We start from the raw sequence: 19,959 nt of genomic DNA on the forward strand, positions 1-19,959 counted from the left end.
CAGGACCCAAGAGACATCCTCTGAAAGATTGAGTGGTTGCAGTATTAACCTCTCAATATCCAGGCTATGAGTGACAGGGCTTGGAGGTTGGGATGCCGCAACCTGCCTTGATCCTGTGTGATAAGATCTGGGGAAGTCCCTAGACTGGATGGACAACTGCCTTAGGAAAAGAAACCAGACTTGTTTCAGTCAATAAGGGACTATGAGGATCAACGATGTTTGATGTAAACCGATGCGATATGACTTGTGCCATGAACGTCGGTATAGAAAAGAATATAAATAATAATAATAATAATTGACCTTGTGAAGTTTCAAGAAAGTCTTCGCCATTAAGGGAATCGTAGGATACGCATACAGAAGACCCTTGCCCCAGTGATAGGCAAGGGCATCCAAGGCTGGGTTTGCTTCTGACCTGAACAGGGAGTAGAACCGAGGCACTTTCCTCTTGCAATGGGATGTGAACAGATCTATGTCCGGGCTCCTCCAGAAGCAGAATATACGATTTGCTACCTCCCTGGTTCAGGGAACACTCATGAGAGGTCTGAAGGCACTACTCAGTCTGTCCACTATCACATTCTCCACATCCTGGCCAGGTACATAGCCATCAGCACCATCCCATGGGACAGGGCCCATGACCAGACCTGGACAACTTCTTGATACAGGAGGTACAACCTCGTACCTCCCTGCTGGTTGACATACCACACAGCTACCTGGTTGTCAGTCTAGATCAGGACAGCTTTGTTGGACAGCCAATCTTTGAAAGCCCATAGCACATACCTGATTGTCCAAAGCTGCAGGAAGTTAATTTGACAACCGCTTTCCTGAGCACATCTACATGAGCTCCCCAGCCCAGGGTGGATGCATCCGTGGTTAGGACAATTTGGGTAGGAGAACTCTGAAAAGAGATCTCCATTCCAGATTCGAAAGTACCTGCCACTAAGACAACGAGTCCCGGAGAAACGGGGTGACTTGGATGCAGTCCTGGAGTTTCTGCATGGCCTGGCACCACTTCGACCTCAGGATTTATTGGGCTCTGTGAATGTGTAATCGTTCCAAGGGAGTGACATGGACGGTTGCGGCCATATGGCCCAATAGCCTCAACATGAACCAGGCTAATACTTGCTGGCTCTGCTGAATCTCTGCTGTGATGGTCATCAAAGTGATGGCCCTTTGATGAGGCAAGAAGGCCTTGGTCTGAGCCATGTGTAGCATGTGGTAACAGGCCAAGATAGGACTTCAGGTAGTTGATGACAAACCCTAGCAACTCTAACACCCAGATGGTCAAGCGCATGGGCTTCATGGCCCCTGCCTCAGATGTGCTCATGACCAGCCAATTGTCCAGATAGGGGAAAACATGCACCCCCCCTGCTTGCAGAGATGTGTCGCCATCATGGCCAGGCACATTGTGAAGACATGTGGGGCTGATGCTAGCCCAAACTGCAACACCTGGTACTGGAAGTGCTGTTTTCCCATCACAAAATGGAGATACTTCCTGTGATTGGGGAAGATCTTGATGTGAATGTATGCGCCCTTTATATTGAGGGAGCATAGCCAGTCCCCTTTTCATAAAAGGGATATAAAAGTACTCAGGGAAACCATCTGGAAATTTATTTTATTTTATAAATTTGTTCAAGGCCCTTAGGTCTAGGATGGGGCGGAGTCCTCCTGTTCTTTTTGGAATTAGGAAGTACTAGGAATAGAACCCTCTCCCGTTTTGCCCTGGTGGGACAGGCTTGACTGCTCTGGCCATTAAAAGGGAGGAGAGCTCCACTAGCAGTATCTCCTGATACACTACCGGCTCCCAAAATGTGCTCGGAGGGCAATTTGGCAGGACACCCAATAGATTCAATTGGTACCCTTGACGGACGAAAGAGAGAACCCACTGTTCCAAAGTTATACTGGGCCACTGGTTGACGAAGAACTGGAGCCTGCCCCCGACCAGAGGGTTCAATAACCTGGGTATGGGTGACTGGCTTATGCTCCCTATGTCCCTAGCGTTGACTGAAGCTCCGGCTGGTGCTTGGGAGCTCTCTGCTGTCTGGGACGGCCGTGGTAGCCCTGAAGGTGTTGATGGGAGCAAGGGGGTAGAGTATAATACTTCCTTTGGTGAAAGAAAGACTACCTCTGTCCCATTCTCGCTGGCCTCCTAGAAGAGGAGGGTGGGTCCAGAGTGCTGGCAGAGAGTTGTTGGAGGGTTTCATGGTGGTCCTGGAGCTGGGCCACTATGTCCCTTATCCTATCTCCAAATTGATTCTCCCCAGTACACAGCACATTGGCAAGTTGTTCCTGTACTTCCGGTCAGAGACCTGAGGCCTGCAGCCATGCCATTCTGTGGGCGCTGATTCCTGCTGCAGAAACTCTTGATGCCATCTCGAAAATATCGTAGGTCGCTCTTACCTCGTGTTTCCCGCACTCCAGGCCCTTATGCACAGCGACATGAGGATGTCCTGCTGCTGTTGAGGCAAATGCTCGGCTACCTCATGCACCTGCTTCTAGATGTCCCGCAAGTACTGGCTCATGTAGAGCTGATAGGAAGCAATGCAGGCATTAAGCATGGCTCGCTGAAACTCTTTCCTCCCAAGAATATCCTTCCCTGGAGGTGCCAAGAATGCTTGGTTCTCTTTTTTTTTTTTTTATTTAAGATTTTTGGTAGACATAACCACAAAGTCACAATAAGGCACTGTGAAAATACAGTCTCACGTTGGAAATAAATACCATAAACAAATTGGCAATAAAACAGTTCAACGCCAAAAATAGAAGAAAATAGTCAAAAGCTAACATAGATATACATGGGTTACATCACAATTTTCACCTTTTTTATTTCCCCTCTAGAGACCCTATCCCCTCTTCCCTCACCCCTCCCTTCCCCAAGCTAACTAGATGAGAGATAGAGCTACGCCGCTGTTACCACTGAAGTAAATTGAATCTGAGGACAATAAGCCCATTCACCAGATTGCAACTTCCACATCCTAGACCTCACAAACAAACATCCCTGACCATCAGGGGTTGTGGGAGGAACTGGCAAACCAGGCTTCATAAGTGGACCACCGTTTCTGAAACCTAGGTAGTTGTTTGTGTCTAACTGCTGTCAGCCGTTCCAAATAGTTGAGCTTGGCAAGTTTCTGAAGTACCTGCTGTCGCGTGGGTGCCCCAGACTGTTTCCAGCCCATTGCAATTGCTGTCTTTGCTGCTTTCAAGATTTGTGTAATTAAATGAAAATGCTCTAATGCCCCTTCTGTGGTCTGTATATTCAATAAAAACAGCGCCGGAAGCGGTGTTATCAATGTCTGTGTTATTGTGTGTATCAGGGTTGCTATGTCTGTCCAAAATGCTACTATTTTGGGACAGGTCCACCACATGTGAAAATACGTGCCAGTCTCCCCACATTGCCTCCAACACCCGCTGTCCCACTTAGAAGAAAATTTGTGCATTTTAGCCGGAGTTATGTGCCAACGATACAGAATTTTGTAGCCCTGCTCCACCAACGAAGCTGAGATGGAACACTGCTTAAGTCGCAAATAACCCTCACGTCAGTACTGGGATGAACTCAAATCTGGACTATCAGCCTCCCAGTTTTTAAGGTGAGCTGGAGTCGTCACAGGGTCCCCATTGAGCAGCATATAAATCTTAGAAATGCCTTTACGCATAGTCCGCCTTATCACAAAAGCCCTCAAACAATGATTTCCCCTTGAGAAGATTACTCTTGACAAGTGGCTAGGCCATATAATGACGAAGTTGTAGATAAAAATAATAATCAGTTGAAGGAATATGATATTGCTCCATCAAGACTTCAAATGTGCGAATTTCCCCACCCTTTAGCAAATGTCCCAACCGATAACCCATCGCCTAGCCAACGCCTGAGATTGGCCTGGGAGAAACCCTTTTTGAAAGTAGATTGGTGTGCTATGAAAAAACAGCCGATCACCTATCAACTTTTGTTTCCACTTATCCCATAGCTTGATAGTATGATGGGCGGTGGGGACCATTGTTGGAATATCCTGTCTATCCGATTTTTGCAACCAAAGGAAGTTACCCAACTCAACGCCCCTTGTCAGGTCCTTTTCCAGTCTCACCCATCTCCTTTCATTCCCTGAAGTGTGCCAGTGAATTGCTGGGCGCAACTGAGCAGAAACATAATACCAAATTAAATGTGGGACACCCCCCCCCCCCCGTTGTTTCGGAAGGTAAAGCACCGTTCTACTAACCCTGGGTGGTCTATGACGCCAGATAAAACGCAGCAATTTTCGTTGCCACAGTTAGGGCTTCTATGGGTATCTCAACTGGCAAAGTTTGAAATAAGTAATTAAATCTAGATAAAATATTCATTTTCACTGTGGCTATTCTTTCTAACCATGAAAACCCCTGTCTTTCCCAAGCTTGCAAATCCTGGATGATCTGAGACCACAGACCCCCATAATTAAGATAAAATAAGCTATCCAGCTTAGGTCCAATTTTGACCCCTAAGTATTTCAAATGCGTATGCACCAACTTGAACGGAAATTTCTTCCGTAGATCCTCAAATTGGTCCAGAGGCACCGAGATATTTAATAGTTCTGATTTATCTGCATTAAGGCGGTAGCCTGAAACTGCACTAAAACTAGCCAGTTCGTCCATCAGATGTTCTAGAGTCAACCCTGGGTGGGATACTGTAAACAGGATATCATCCGCAAACATTGAGAGCTTATACTCTTGGTCCCCCATCCGAATTCCCTGAATATCCCCTTCGGCCCTGATCGCCGCCGCTAAAGGCTCTAGATAGAGGGCAAACAAGAGAGACAATAGGGGGCAACCTTGTCTCGTTCCCCGTTCAATTTGAAAGGTTTGGGAATACCCCCCGTTAACTTTAATACAGGCATTGGGCTTGCGGTACAAATGTGGAGAAATTACCTCCTAGCCCCATCTTGTCTAACACGGCTAGCAAAAAGTACCAATGCACCATATCGAATGCCTTTTCAGCGTCAACCGTTAGAAGCGCCATCGGGATGTGCTCCGTCTGTCCCCACCAAATTAAATCCATCACCCTTTGGACGTTATTTGCCGCTAGTCTACCAGGTACAAACCCTGTTTGGTCAGGATGGATTAAGTAGGTGCCCCCCCCCCCCCCCCCAAATCTATTTGCCAATACCTTGGCCAGCAATTTTAAATCTAAATTAATAAGTGATATGGGCCTATATGACCCACATTGTATAGGGTCCTTACCTGGTTTGGCCAGAATCGTGATCCCCGCCTTATTGGCCTGTTCTGAGATCATCCCTCCATGTAACAAGTGATTAAAAGCTCAGGTAAGGGGCCCAGTAATTACTGCACGCAGCTTCTTATAGAAACCTAATTTTAAACCCCTAATTGCCTGCTCTACCTCAAATTCTGTGATCTCCTTATTCACCATATCCTTCTGTGATTGCTCCAGAGTCGGCAGACCAATTCCGGACAAATATTCCCGAATACCACTCATGGAGATATCCCGCCTCTTAGAATATAGTTGTTGATAAAATTGGGTGAAGCAATCTCTGATAGCCGTGTTCTCTGTGACTATAAACCCCTTATCATTCTGAATTTTTAAAATTTGATTAAGACTCATTCTCGCTTTAAGGCGCCTGGCCAATAATGTACCCGCCTTATTACGCCCCTCAAAAAATTCTTGTTTAGCTTTATCTAACTGGTGCGCTATTTCCCCCATGTCAAGTTTCTCTAACTCTGCCCTCAAACCTTTCAATTGAGAGCACACTTCAGGATCAGGATGCCTTTTTTTCCGGACTTCCGGTTTGCCTAGCTGATGGAGAATATCAAACCTCTTTTGTGCCTGCTCTTTCTTAACAAAAGATGCTCGTGCTATCAGCTTCCCCCTCGCTACCGCCTTAAAGCAGTCCCAAACCACATTGGGGGAAACCTCTCTGGTATTATTTTCTTCCAAATAGCTTTACATCTCTTTCTGCAGCTGTAGTTTGTATGTACCATCCTCAAGCAAGCTTTCATTAAGCTTCCAGAAACGGTCTCCCCCCTGATTCCCCAAGCCCTGCAAAGAAACCCGAATCGACACATGGCCTGACCATGTAATCACATCAATACTGATCTCCGTCACAAAGTTAACCAGGGTTTTGTCAACTAAAAATATATCTATCCTAGAATATGATCCATGTGCCGCTGAGAAGAATGTATAATCCCTTTCGGAAGTGTGAGTGTGACGCCAAATATCCACCAAGTCCCATTCCTTCATAAAGGAACGTAAGCTTTTCCTGTGAATTTTTGAATATGTGGAGCTGCCGGTACTAGTATCTCAATAAGGATAGCATAGCAAATTAAAGTCCCCTCCAACAATCAACAATCCCTCTGCCCACTGCTTCATCACAGCCGCTAGTTTTTCTATGAAAGGGCCCTGCCCACTGTTGGGGGCATAAATATTTACTAGAGTAAACACTTGGTGACCTATTTTAATTTTAAGAAGCAAGTATCGACCCTCCTGATCCTTAACCACCGTCTGCACATCCACTACCAGGTTTTTGGAAAAGAGAATGCCAACCCCACTATATTTACCCTGAGCTGTAGCCGCAGCAAAATACTGAACTGGAAAGTTGTGATACATAAGCAATTTCTCATATTTTTTTCCTTAAATGTGTCTCTTGGCAGAATAGGATATCTACTTTAGCGTGAAGGGCATCCTGTAATAATCGTTTACGCTTATGATAAGTATACAAGCCCTTGACATTCCAGGACATCAATTTAATTGTACCAGCCATTTTAAGTAACACTCCCAGAACCTATAATAACTACCCCCCAGTATAACAAGATAAACAAACCAACCCTTACCCTCACACTCTCTCTCATCATACACATCGGAAAAATATATCCCCATCCTACCCCCACCTCCGCCCTCCCCCCCACCCGTCACCCCCCCAATCTACTGAAAGAGGAATGTGCACTCAGAGAAGGACCCCCCCCTGAGGTCCCGAACCCGATCCCTCATCGCCCTCTGTCCTCATGGTGATAGTTCAGTTCGCAGCGTGTAGTCCAGCTCCATTGAAATGTGGAATTAGAAGATCTCGCCAGGCAGAAGATGACCATATGTCCCCGAGCCTCCGCCAAGCTGAAAAGTTGCAGGTATGAAGCATAGAACACTGTCAAGTCAGCCATTAACTGCTGGGACCCTGAGTCTGGGTGGCACTCTCAGAGTTTCGGCGCAATCTCTTCCCTCCAGATTGGACTCGCTGCCAGCATTGGGAATTATCTCTCCGGTCTGGGGCAGCAAGCTGCAGAGGGTCCTCTCGGCCTGGCACCTCCATCCCAGCCTTCTCAAGGATCAACTTGGCTTCATCCACAGTCTGGACTCTGGATGTCGTTCCCTTGATGGTAAAAGATAGTCCAAAAGGGAATAGCCACTTATAGCGAATTTCGCCTTGTCGCAAAGCAGTCACAATTCCTTTGAACTCCCTCCTTTTTCTGATTGTATAAGCAGAGAGGCCCTCTATAGTATATCCCTGCCAAACAGTCTCTGCCCGTTTCCGTGCTTGCGCCAGCACCCTTTCCTTCAACTGATAGGAGTGGAAACAAACCATGATATCTCATGGCTGATTTCCCCCGGGCTTCGCCAGTGCTCTATGGGCTCTATCCAGTTGAATCTCCGGACTCCCTTCCGGTGGATCATTATTATATAGGAGTAAAGCACAGATATCCCTGATAACCACACTGCAGTCTGAATAAGCAGGCTCTTCTGGCACTCCCCTAAAACGTAAATTGCCTCTCTGGGAGCGGTTTTCCAAACCATCAATCCATGCCCTCAATTCAGCATTGGAGTCATGTAAGTGTTGTACCTCTTTTTGAAGGGATTCTTGCTGCATTTCTACCTCGTTGACCTGCTCCTCTGCAGCACTCACGCGATCTCCCAGCTCCTCGTGGTCTTGCCGGAGCTCCGTTATCATTGCTTTAATTTCTGCCTTCAGGATTCCCATTTCCATTTTTAAGTCTTTTTTTAAGTCCCCAAACCATGCTTGAAAGTCCCCTCGCAACAGTGGGAGTTCATCTGCCGCCTGTGCCCGATTCGGGGGTGCTGTGGTTTCCAGCCCGAGCTCGTCCACATTTCCCTCATCGCCATTTTCTCGGGCTTCCCCCTCCACCTGCATTGTCCCGGGGGCCGCACATTCGAGTTATCAAAAGAGAAGTGTTTCAGGTCATTAATTTTCTTCTGCACCGACATCTCGAGGGGTTCTGGCGCCCTGCTGCAGATTTTTCGCTCGGGTATCGGGGCTCGGTGCGCTACACGCTGCTATTATTAAGATCAGGATCGGGAGGGAGGTCTCTAGGCGGCCATTCAGCGGGATGACGTCACTTCCTCCAAGAATGCTTGGCTCTCTTAAGAGTGGATTCAATGATCACCGACTTGTGAAGAAGCTGATGCTTATCGAATCCGGCAGCCTTCTGGACAAGATGAACCCTGTCAGCCTTCTTGTTAACATGAGGCACTGTAAGGGGGTATTCCCATATCAGCAGCAGCAGCTTAAGGATCTTGTGTACCGGGTTCAAAACGATCTCCTTAGGAGGCTCCACAAACTGGAGGATATCAAGTATTTTGTGCCTGGCATCCTCCTCGGTCAGTAACAAAAGGGATGGCTTCTGCCATCACCCTCACAAAACCTGCAAAGGTGAAGTCCACAGGTGGAGACTTCCTTCACTCTTCAGGAGTAGGGTCTGAGGGGAGACCCTCAGAGCCTCGAAGGACTCAGAGTTATCATCCCCCCAAGGGTCATAGGAACCCTCATCCTCACTGTAAGCCACAGGGGATGGGGTCCTAGGTGCTCGGCCTTTGTCCTGAGGTGAAGGCAGCTGGACAGGGGGCTACAGGCCTCAGCATATCTGCTGGCCTAGGTGGAGCTTTCTCCTCCTCGGAACCGGCAACAACCACTATATCGGTAGGGGGAGGCATCAGTGCCTCTGATGCTGTCCCTGAAACAGATGCCAGATGGGTCTGAAGTGCACCAATGAGCACATTTAGCTTCTCCAGCAGCGGTTCCAGGATGGACTATACTAGTTACGGCTCTGGAGTATTGAGTCCAGCACCCATTCCACAGCCAGCTGGACTCGATACTCCAGATCCTCCTTGAACGTTGCCAATGCCAACACTGACTGGGAGGAAGGAGGAGTGGCCAGATCCTCTTTGCACCCGTGAGGCGGATCAGTGACGGGCATCAGGAAAGGTGGAGACTATTGCAGACCCCCCAGCACTGATGGACAACTGGTGCTCTTTGCTGTGTGTTCGCTTCAGGGGCATTATGGCATGAGCTGGTGCATCCCTGTGCCCAGCACTATGCATCGGCGGGGGCTGGTGCCAATGCTTCTTTGGCTTTCTTTGATGCTTGGCTCAGTCCTTCCCTGGTGCCGAGGGTGATGACGAGGAACTCAATGTCCTCATCCTGGAGGAGACTGACGGTGGTCAATCTCCAGTTCCCCTGTCCGCCAATGGCACCAATGGAACCAATGGTCCTTCAGATGTCGATGGCATGGTGTCTATTGGTGCGACTCCAAGGTCCATCGATGCCAATGGATGGTTTTCTTTGGCCCGATAGCTGCTCAATCTTATTGAGCCGAAGACAACATCCCTTCGGGGTCATTTGTGAGCATAAGTGGCAATCCTGGATGTCATGTGATGCCCCCAGGCAGAGGACACATATCTCATGGGGGTCCGTAATGGACTTGGTCCTCGGGCACCGAAGGCATCGCTGAAAACCAGATGTGGCCATGATAGGACAAAATAAAAGGGCCGCAAAATCAAAATCAATGGCGGCAGGCGTCAATTGCTGTCACCACAGGGGAATCGACTGAAAAAGGAAACTTAACAGAAGCATCAAAAACACTGATTAGGAACACTACGGGGAAGCACGGAGAGGGATCCAGCGTTGAATACCACGAAGAAAAAAACCAAGGAAGCGAGAAATTTGAGAAAAGAGAAGTTTTCCAAAAGGCCAAAAAGAAAGCCAGTGAGCTCACTCACACCACAATGCTTACAGCTCCATGGAAAAAGAGGTACTGGAGAGGGACCCCCGTGTGGACATGTAATATAGGACATGCTGGACATGCTCAGTGCTAAGTTTTCCATGTCCGGACTCCATCTGATGATGTCACCCATGTGTGAGGCCTATTATCCTGCTTGTCCTCTGAGAAATTCAGCAGTTCCTGTTGGTTCTCTTTGCTGGATAGTGTATTTCAAAACAAAGGCCCAACCATGAGCACCAAGGAGCTGTCAAAAGAACCCCAGGACAAAGTTATAGAAAGGCACTAATCTAGGAAAGGGTATAAAAGAATTCCATGTGCTTTTGAGCATGTTCAAGACAATTATTATGAAATGGAGGGTGTATGGCACCATCCACACCCTACCTAGATCAGGCCATCCCTCGAAACTGGAAGACTGAGTAAGGACAGTGATGAAGAAGGCAACCAAAAGGCCAAGGAGAAATTTTTATCTTTTAATTTCCTTTCCATGAATCCTGCTATACCAGTCTAGGTCAGTCCATACTAGTAGGTTATGTCCCCTTACCAGCAGATATAGGCAGAGCACATTGAATTCTTCTATGGCTATTTATAGGTGGTGCAGCATAAAGAAAGCCAGTATTCCCTTGACAAAGCAATGCAACAAAACAAATCATAGCAACCCCAATAATATTAAACTTCCAACATATTAATTGAGATATCCTCTTCCCTTAAAAAAAATACTTGCCCTTAACTTCAAAGAAGAAATTACAAAAGAAAAGCCAGGAATGAGATCCACTCCTAACTGAATACAAGCTTGTCCTTTTGTAACATATACAAGACAGAAATTCTACAAGCCTAAGTTTGCTATGAAAAAAGGCCCAACTTTCCGGGTAGATCCTGGACTGATGTAACATGATTCATGGAAAGGAAATTAACAGATAAAAATTTCTCCTTCCATCTAATCCTTTTACACCAGTCCAGGTCAGTCTACACAAGTGAGAATTACCAAAGTCAAACTAATTAGGGAGAGAGGAAGGAAATAAGGGCCACCCTGAGAACCCCAGCTCTATATGCTGCTTCCCCTTTTGCCAGAACATCTAATCTGTAATGCTTTGAAAAAGACTGTAAAGACGACCAAGCTGTTGCCTTTCAAATGCCAGCAGGGACAATTGCCACTGCCTCCACCAAAGATGACAACTGCACTCTAGTGGAATGAGCATGGACAAGCTCCGCAGCCCACCAGTCCTTCAGCAAATATGGTGAAGAGATGATATCCTTATTCCATCTAGCCAAAGTTGCCTCTCCTTTATGCAGCCCTTCAAACACAAAAAACCTGTCAAACTTAAAAAAAGGAATTTGTAGCCTCAAGATATGGAGAGGGCCATATTCAGACACAGTCTGGCTACCAAAGTTAGCCGGATAAACTTATCTGGCTATCTTTGGAGGTATATAATATTGAAACCGCACTACTGAATATAGCTTGCTATCTTAAAGTTAGCCAGCTAACTATAGCCTCCTAACTTTAAGAGAGCTCTTTGGCCTGACCAGAATTAGCTGGCTAAGTCCTCCGGCTAACTCTGATTATTTAAGTTAGCTGGTTAACTTAGCCAGCTAACTCAACTCTGCCCTCTGACTGCTTCTAACTTAGCCAGCTAAATTTTAGGCGTCTAACTTATTAGGTGGCTAGAATTTAGCAGGAAATGTTCCCAAATATTCATTTAGCTAACTTCTTAGTTAGCCGGCTAAATGCTTTTGAATATGAACCTCCTAATGACTGCCCAATTTATGTCAAGCAACCTTAAAGACCTATTGATGCCCTGACACTTGCTCCTTAGAAAATACTCTAATAACCAACAGATTAATATGAAAATCTGATGAGACCTTTCACAAAAAAGGTGCTGGCAAAAGGACAGTGAATCTGACAATATAACAAGGAAGGGATCCCTATAGGTCAAAGCCTGGATCTCTGAAATGTGATGAACCAAGCAGATGGATACCAGAAATACATCTTCAAGGAAAAGTCCTTGAGTGAAGCTTTTTTGAGGCTCAAAGGGAGGTAACACCAAGGCTTGCAGTACCAGAAATAAAATGTTTATGGAAAGGTCCTTGAGTGAAGCTCATTTGAGAGGCTGAAAGTGCGGCGACACCACGTCCTGCAGAACTAGATTGAGAATAACCTTTCTAGTAACCCACCCCACAAGACCACTTTTTTTTTTTTGCCTGCCAGTTTCATGGTCCTCCTTTGAGCTTCCAGCTCACTCAGAACTGGCCTCTGTTGGGTTACAGGGACATAAGCCTTCATTTGTCATTAGAGTACTAGGAAATTTTCCCCCTCTTTTATATACCCTCCTAACTCTGATAGCCCAGTCTTTGCAGCGACTATCCTCTTTTTGGAACCCTGCAATCATGAGCCCCAAGGCTGGCTGTTAGTTGTTACCTTTATGCAATAACTGGGATTCGCTCTAAGGCATTGCCAGTCCTGGCCAGGGAACTGAATCCAGGTCCTCTGCACAGCACCTGCCACTGAGCCACTAGGCTGGTCCCCCTCAGAGATAGATTGTGAAGAATGAGAAGATTTCAAGGTAATCTCTCTCTCCTTTAACTTGGCCATGGTAGCATCTAACTTGTCTCCAAAGACATTCTGTCATTTGCAAGGCAACTCAGAGAGATGTTGCTAGATTTCAGACATCTATTTCTTCCTGGCATCCCCTACTCCCATCTCCAGTTTCCATTATGACTTTCCAAGTTTTGATTCTGTATGACACTCTCTGGCTTCCTCCGCTGAGCTGATTTTTTCCCTTTTCTTCACCCTACCCCTTTAAACTATCATTCTTCACCCTACCCCTTTAAACTATCATTTACCTGCTTTGCTGCCGTTTCAATACATTTTTCCCACTGTCCCCGTTCAGCATACATGTCCAGCGCTGCCATGACATCCACTCCCACTAGCTGTGAAATAAAATTAAATCAGATTAGTTGATCTCACAGATTGGATTTTTTCCCCCTTAACCTCCTTGGAGGATTAAAAGTAAAGCAGAGTTGCTTACTTGTAACAGGTGTTCACCCTAGACAGCAGGATGTTAGTCCTCACATATGGGTGACATCATCAGATGAAGCCCTGTCATTGAACACTTTTGTCACTAGTTTCTAGAACTTTGACTGGCACACAGAGTGCCCAGCATGCCACTAACCCTGTAGCCACCAGGGGTCCCCCTTGTCTCGTTTGTAGCAAAAGTACGAGCGAAAAATAAAATAATAAAACATAAGCGACCTCAACTCCGTGGGGTGGTGGGCAGGTTTCGTGAGGACTAATATCCTGCTGTCCTGGGAGAAAGCAAATGTTGCTTACCTGATGTAACAGGTGTTCTCACAGGACAGCAGGATGTTAGTCCTCACAAATGGGTGACATCGAGGATGGAGCCCACCACGGAAAACTTCTGTCAAAGTTTAAACAGAACTTTGACTGGCCCCTACTGGGCATGCCCAGCAAGGCACTGACCCTGCAGCCAGCAGGGGTCTCCCTTCAGTCTGATTTTCAAAGCTACAGGCAGTGCCTAAAAAGTAAAAACTAAAACGAACCCAACACCGCGGGGTGGCGGGCGGGTTTCGTGAGGACTAACATCCTGCTGTCCTGTGAGAACACCTGTTACATCAGGTAAGCAACATTTGCTTTCTCACAGGACAAGCAGGATGGTTGTCCTCACAAATGGGTGAGTACCGAGCTGAGGATGTCCTGACTTGCACCAAATGCACCCAATGACGTGCAACAGGCACTACAACTGGGGTGGAATTTGGTAAAGGGCATCCGCACCCTACCGGGGAGGTGGAAGGGTGTTGGTACATCACGTTGGAAAAAGGTTACGCAAGACAGATTGGCCGAAGATGGAGTCCTGTCTTCCAGCTTTGTCCAAACAATAGTGGGCTGCAAAGGTATGGAGAGAACTCCAGGTTGCCGCCCTACAGATGTCAGGAAGCGGCACCGATCGAAGGTGTGCCACTGACGTCGCCATGGCCCTCACAGAGTGAGCTTTCACACGGTCTTGAAAGGGAATGCCAGCTTGTTGATAGCAAAAAGAAATGCAGTCCGCCAACCAGGAGGAAAGAGCCTGCTTACCCACAGGTTGTCCTAACTTGTTAGGATGGAAGGAGACAAACAATTGAGTGCTCTTCCTGTGAGCAACTGTACGGTCTAGATAAAATGCTAGAGCTCGTTTGCAGTCTAGGGTATGCAGAGTCTGTTCCCCGGAGTTGGAGTGGGGCCTGGGAAAAAAGATAGGTAGTATGATGGATTGATTAATATGAAACTCAGAAACTACCTTAGGTAAAAATTTAGGGTGAGTGCGGAGCACCGCCCGGTCCTGCAGGAGCTTAGTGTAAGGCGGATAGGTAACTAGGGCCTGCAATTCACTAACCCTGCGAGCTGAAGTGATAGCCAAAAGGAATAACACTTTCCATGTGAGATACTTTAACTCACAGGAGTGCAGAGGTTCGAAAGGAGGTTTCATTAGACGACCAAGAACCAGGTTAAGGTCCCAAGATGGGGCGGAGGACGTAAGGGTGGCTTCAGATGGAGCAAGCCTTTAAGAAAACGTGTTACTAGGGGTTGTACTGAAATAGGGACACCCTGTACACCTTTATGGAAGGCGGCTACTGCACTGACATGCATTCTGATAGAAGAGGTTTTAAGACCTGATTCAGAGAGATGCCATAAATAGTCCAAGAATTTGGAGATTGGACAGGAAAGGGGATCAAGGGACTGAGAAGTGCACCATGATGTGTACCTTTTCCATTTGTATGAGTAAGACTTTCTTGTGGAAGGCTTTTGTGAAGCTATCAGGACCCGAGAAACGGAATCTGAAAGGTTGAAAGGCTGAAGGACTAACCTTTCAACATCCATGCCGTCAGGGACAAGGCTTGGAGGTTGGGATGGAGGAGGCATCCGTCGTTTTGAGTGAGCAGATGCGGGTCCTTTCCCAGAGGAATGTGCCTGCGGATGGAGAGATCCTGGAGTATTGGAAACCATACTTGGCGTGGCCAGTAAGGTGCTATCAGGATCATGGTTCCCCCGTCCTGGCGTAGCTTCACGAGAGTCTTTGACACAAGAGGAAGTGGAGGGAATGCATAGAGCAGACCGGTTGTCCACTTGAGGGAGAATGCATCCCTCGGCCGAGAGTGCTGGCTCCGAATGAGAGAGCAGTAATCGTCCACTTTGTGGTTCTGAGGGGACGCAAAGAGGTCTAAGCGGGGAGAACCCCACTTGTGAAACAGAGAGGTCGCTACCAGAGGATCGAGTGACCACTCGTGCGGTTGGAAGACACGGCTCAGCTGGTCTGCCAATACATTGTCTACTCCCGGCAGGTAAGTGGCCCTGAGGTACATGGAGTAGGAGAGGGCTTCCGCCCAGATCTGCGCAGCTTCCTGACACAGAAGGAAGGAGCCGGTGCCTCCCTGCTTGTTTATGTACCACATGGCCACTTGGTTGTCCGTCTGGATTAAGATTATCTGATGAAAGAGATGATCTTTGAAAGTGCGGAGCGCATAGCGGATTGCTCGAAGTTCCAGGAAATTGATCTGGTGTTCGGCTTCCTCTTTGGACCATAACCCTTGGGTTTGAAAGTCGTCCACATGGGCTCCCCAACCGATGTGAGAAGCGTCGGTGGTTAGGATTACTTGCGGATCCGGTGGAAGAAAGGGTAAGCCCTGAAGGAGGTTGACTTGAGTCGTCCACCAGGTTAAGGATAGGCGCAGCGCTTGTGTGACTGTGACTATGGAGGACAGAGGCTGAAAAGCTTGAAACCATTGGTGTCGTAGAGTCCATTGTGTTACTCTCATGGCTAGTCGGGTCATGGGAGTGACTTGAACCGAGGGATGCCATGTGCCCTAGGAGAATGAGGAACTGGCGAGCCGTGGCAGTGTTCTGAGACTGGAGCTGGCGAGCCAGGGACATTAGGGTGTGGACCCTCTGAAGAGGAAGGTAAGCCTTTGCCTGTAAGGTGTCCAAGTCTGCCCCAATGAAGGATAAGGTTTGAGAGGGGACTAAGCAAGATTTCTCGTAATTGACGAGAAACCCTAAGGAAAGGAGTGTTTGAATTGTCAATTTTAGGGAGGATTGAGCTATCTGTTGGGTGGAGGCCCTGATTAGCCAATCGTCCAGGTATGGGTAGACGTGGACACCTTCCTTCCTTAGGAATGCTGCTACCACTACGAGACATTTGGTAAAGACTCGTGGGGCAGAAGCTAGACCGAAAGGGAGGACACGGTATTGATAATGGTCGTGGCCTACTAGAAACCGCAGATATTTGCGATGGGATTGTGTGATCGCAATGTGGGTATAAGCGTCCTTGAGGTCGAGAGAGCACAGCCAATCCCCTCTTTGTAGCAGAGGGAGCAGCGCGCCTAGGGTTACCATTTTGAACTTCTCTTTTTGAAGGTATTTGTTGAGGGCTCGAAGGTCCAAAATGGGACGTAGTCCCCCTGATTTCTTTGGTATTAGGAAGTATCTGGAATAGAATCCCTTGCCTCGTTGAGAGGGAGGAACGGGTTCTATAGCATTTGATTGCAGAAGAAGGGATACTTCCTGTTGTAATTGAGCCAAATGGGTGGATAGACTCCACGCTTGAAGAGGCGGGGAGTCTGCCGGAAGAGTTATGAAGTTGAGGTGGTAACCCTGTGCGATAATTGTTAGCACCCACTGATCTGAGGTGATCTGCAACCAAGGTTGTAGAAAATGGTACAGTCGACCTCCTACAGGGATGTCCGGAAGAGGGGTTTGGCATGTGTTCCCTACAGGGGAGTCAAAGGCCAGCCGCAGGCCCAGGAGGAGGGGCTACAGTAGGCCTTTGTTTCCTAGGCTGACGCGGCTGAGGCCTAGTAGAGGATCGAGCTGGACGAGGCCTGGCCGATGGAGGGTAATAACGGCGTGGTCGAAAGAATGACTTCTTAGAGTCTTTCTTTTGCGGTTGCTTGGAGGTCAGCTCAGGTGGGACAGATGAGAGTTGTTTCAACGTCTCATGGTGGTCTTTCAACTCCGCCACAATCTGCTGAATTTGCTCTCCAAACAAATTATCGCCTAAGCAGGGTAAATCAGCAAGACGATCCTGAACCTCTGGGCGAAGGTTGGATGATTTTAACCAAGCCCAACGTCTGGCTGAGATGGCTGTGGCTGAAACTTTTGTGGAAGCATCGAATATGTCGTAGGCAGTCCTAATCTCGTGCTTCCCTGCCTCAAATCCCTTGTGAAGAAGGGCTTGAAGCTGCGGTTGGTATTGGTCTGGTAATGTGTCAGCATAGTCTTGCATCTGCTTAAGGATGGCTCTGTTGTACTGAGTCATATAAAGTTGATATGAAGCGATGTGTGAAATCAACATAGCTCCATGATAGACTTTCCGTCCAACACTATCTAGGAACTTGTTGTCCCTGGTAGGTGGGGTAGAAGAGTGTGGCTTAAGACGCTTGGCCTTCTTCTGCGCGGACTCAACCACAACAGAGCGATGATCCAGTTGAGGTTTTTGGAAACCTGGTGCTGACTGGACAAGGTAGGTGGAGTCAGCTTTTTTGTTAACTGGGGACACTGATGAAGGAGATTCCCAGTTTTTCTTGAGCAGATCCAAAAACACCTGGTGTATAGGGATGGAAGCGATGATTTTTGGAGCATCCAGAAATTGAAGGAGTTCCATCATCTGGTGTCTGTCATCAGTTTCAGATTGTAGTTGAAAAGGTACAACTTCTGACATCTCTTTCACGAAATTAATGAAAGATAGATCCTCAGGAGGAGATCTTTTTCTACTCTCTGTAGGAGATGGAGGCGAAGGCAAATCCGTGTCAGAAGATGTATCATCATCATCACCCCAGGTATCGTAGGGATCAAGTGGGGTTTGTAACCCTGATGGACCTGGCTGAGGCTCTAAAGGCATCGATGGAAACCGAGGTGGAATCGGTGCCGTAGGTGGAACCAGAAATGGCATCGATGGCTTCGGTGCTGTCGATGGAATCGGTGCCTGGCGTGGAATGGATGGAACCGAAGGATATATCGGTGGAGATATACCAGAAGGCACCGATGGAACCACCCCGGAAGGGGGAATCCGGAACGGTGTTTCTCCTGCCGATGAAAAACCAGTCGGAGACGGTGGTGTTGTCGATGGCACTGGAATCACCGATGGAAGGGCCGTCATTAGCGCCTCCATGCGGCTTAGTAGCGGTGCTAGCGCTTGTATCAACGGCTCGGTGGTCGGTTCCCTCCTCGGTGGCGAAGCCGGTGCCGGTGTCGGTGCCGGGGGCGGCACTGGAATCGGTGCCGGAGACGGTGCCGATGGAGGTTGCAATTTCTTCATCGCTTTCTCGATGGCTTCCTGGACCAGCCGGTCCAGTTCTGCCCGGAGACCAGGGGTAACCATACCCGGCTCGACGGGAGAGGGAGGCTGAGGCAGGGCCGGAGGGACCACCGTAACCGGTGGGATCACGGCCCCCGCACCCCGGGAGGGTGAGGGTTTCCTCGATGCCTGCGAACGAGACGTGGAGGGTGTCCGGTCTGTTCGCGGCTTCTTTGTCGGTGGCTCGGCTTGAGCAGAGGTCGATGGCTGTGGATCCTCGACAGGCCGAGATTTGTGCCGTCGATAGCGGTGCTTTTCCTTCCGATCCCCTCGCCCATCCGGGGAAGGGACGGGAGTCGACGGCCGAGAAGCGATCGATGGCGGACGGTCACCGGAGGGTTGACGATGATGGTACAACTTCGACGGTGCCGGTTCCGATGAGGTCGATGCTATCGATGGCGTTGGGGTGGGTGCATGGAAGAGGAGCCCCATCTTCTCCATCCTGGCCTTGCGACCCTTGGGTGTCATTAAGGCACATTTGGTGCAAGTCAGGACATCATGCTCACTACCCAAACACATCACACAAACCCTGTGGGGGTCTGTGATGGACATAGTCCGGGTACAATCCGGACAACGGCGGAACCCCGTTGCCATGGCCTGAAGCCAAAATTTAGGCTGGGGATCGGTAAGTGCCAACAGGCCTCAAGGGCCAAATTCGACGGTAGTCGATGGAAAAAGGCAAAAAACTTACCGGGTTCCGTAAGATGACTAAAAATTTGTCGAAGGGAGACCCCTGAGGGGCAAATTTTCTTAGGAAATTAATTTCCAAATTCCTGTCAGGAACGTGGTTAGAGAGCTCCTTTCACCGCGTGGCAACTGCTGCGCGGAAAAAAGAAGACTGAAGGGAGACCCCTGCTGGCTGCAGGGTCAGTGCCTTGCTGGGCATGCCCAGTAGGGGCCAGTCAAAGTTCTGTTTAAACTTTGACAGAAGTTTTCCGTGGTGGGCTCCATCCTCGATGTCACCCATTTGTGAGGACAACCATCCTGCTTGTCCTGTGAGAACACCTGTTACAGGTAAGCAATTCTGCTTTCTCCCAGGACAAGCAGGATGGTAGTCCTCACATATGGGTGAATAGCAAGCTACAGGCTGCGTCATACGATATAGGCCAATCAGCACACAACATGTGCAACAGGCACAGCAACTGGGGTGCTGTTGCAAGGATGAGGCAGCCTGACATTCACAGCGGATCGAGGTAGGATGAATTGGGTTCCTACACTGGGAACAAATTTCTTAGGACAGACTGGCCGAAGACAGAGTCTTGTTGTCCAGCCTTGTCTAGACAGTAGTAAGCTGCGAAGGTGTGGAGAGAACTCCATGTCGCAGCCTTGCAGATGTCAGCAATCAGTACTGAACGGTAGTGTGCTACTGATGTTGCCATGGCCCTGACCGAGTGTACCTTCACTCGTCCCTCAAATGGAAGGCCAGCTTGCTGGTAGCAGACTGCATTGCAGTCTGCCAACCAGTTGGAAAGTGTCTGTTTGCCCACTGCCACTCCAAGTTTGTTTTTATCAAAAGATACAAAGAGTTGGGTGGATGTCCTATGGACTGCGGTGCAGTCTAAATAAAATGCGAGAGCACGCTTACAGTCCAAGGTGTGCAGAGCTCACTCACCTGGGTGAGTGTGAGGTCTGG

At 48.3% G+C, this 19,959-nt stretch overlaps 1 protein-coding gene across 1 annotated transcript in view; it reads right to left on the bottom strand.

Moving 5' to 3' along the window:
* Positions 1-19,959, bottom strand: part of IFT172 (intraflagellar transport 172) — a 649,332-nt gene that overhangs the window by 89,636 nt on the left and 539,737 nt on the right. Inside the window, exon 39 of the mRNA XM_029596359.1 lies at positions 12,820-12,906. Within this exon, the coding sequence (XP_029452219.1) occupies positions 12,820-12,906 (87 nt within the window). The remainder of the gene's footprint in view (positions 1-12,819; positions 12,907-19,959) is intronic.

The sequence above is a fragment of the Rhinatrema bivittatum genome, chromosome 3 (assembly GCF_901001135.1).
Source record: "Rhinatrema bivittatum chromosome 3, aRhiBiv1.1, whole genome shotgun sequence".
Taxonomy (NCBI): domain Eukaryota; kingdom Metazoa; phylum Chordata; class Amphibia; order Gymnophiona; family Rhinatrematidae; genus Rhinatrema; species Rhinatrema bivittatum.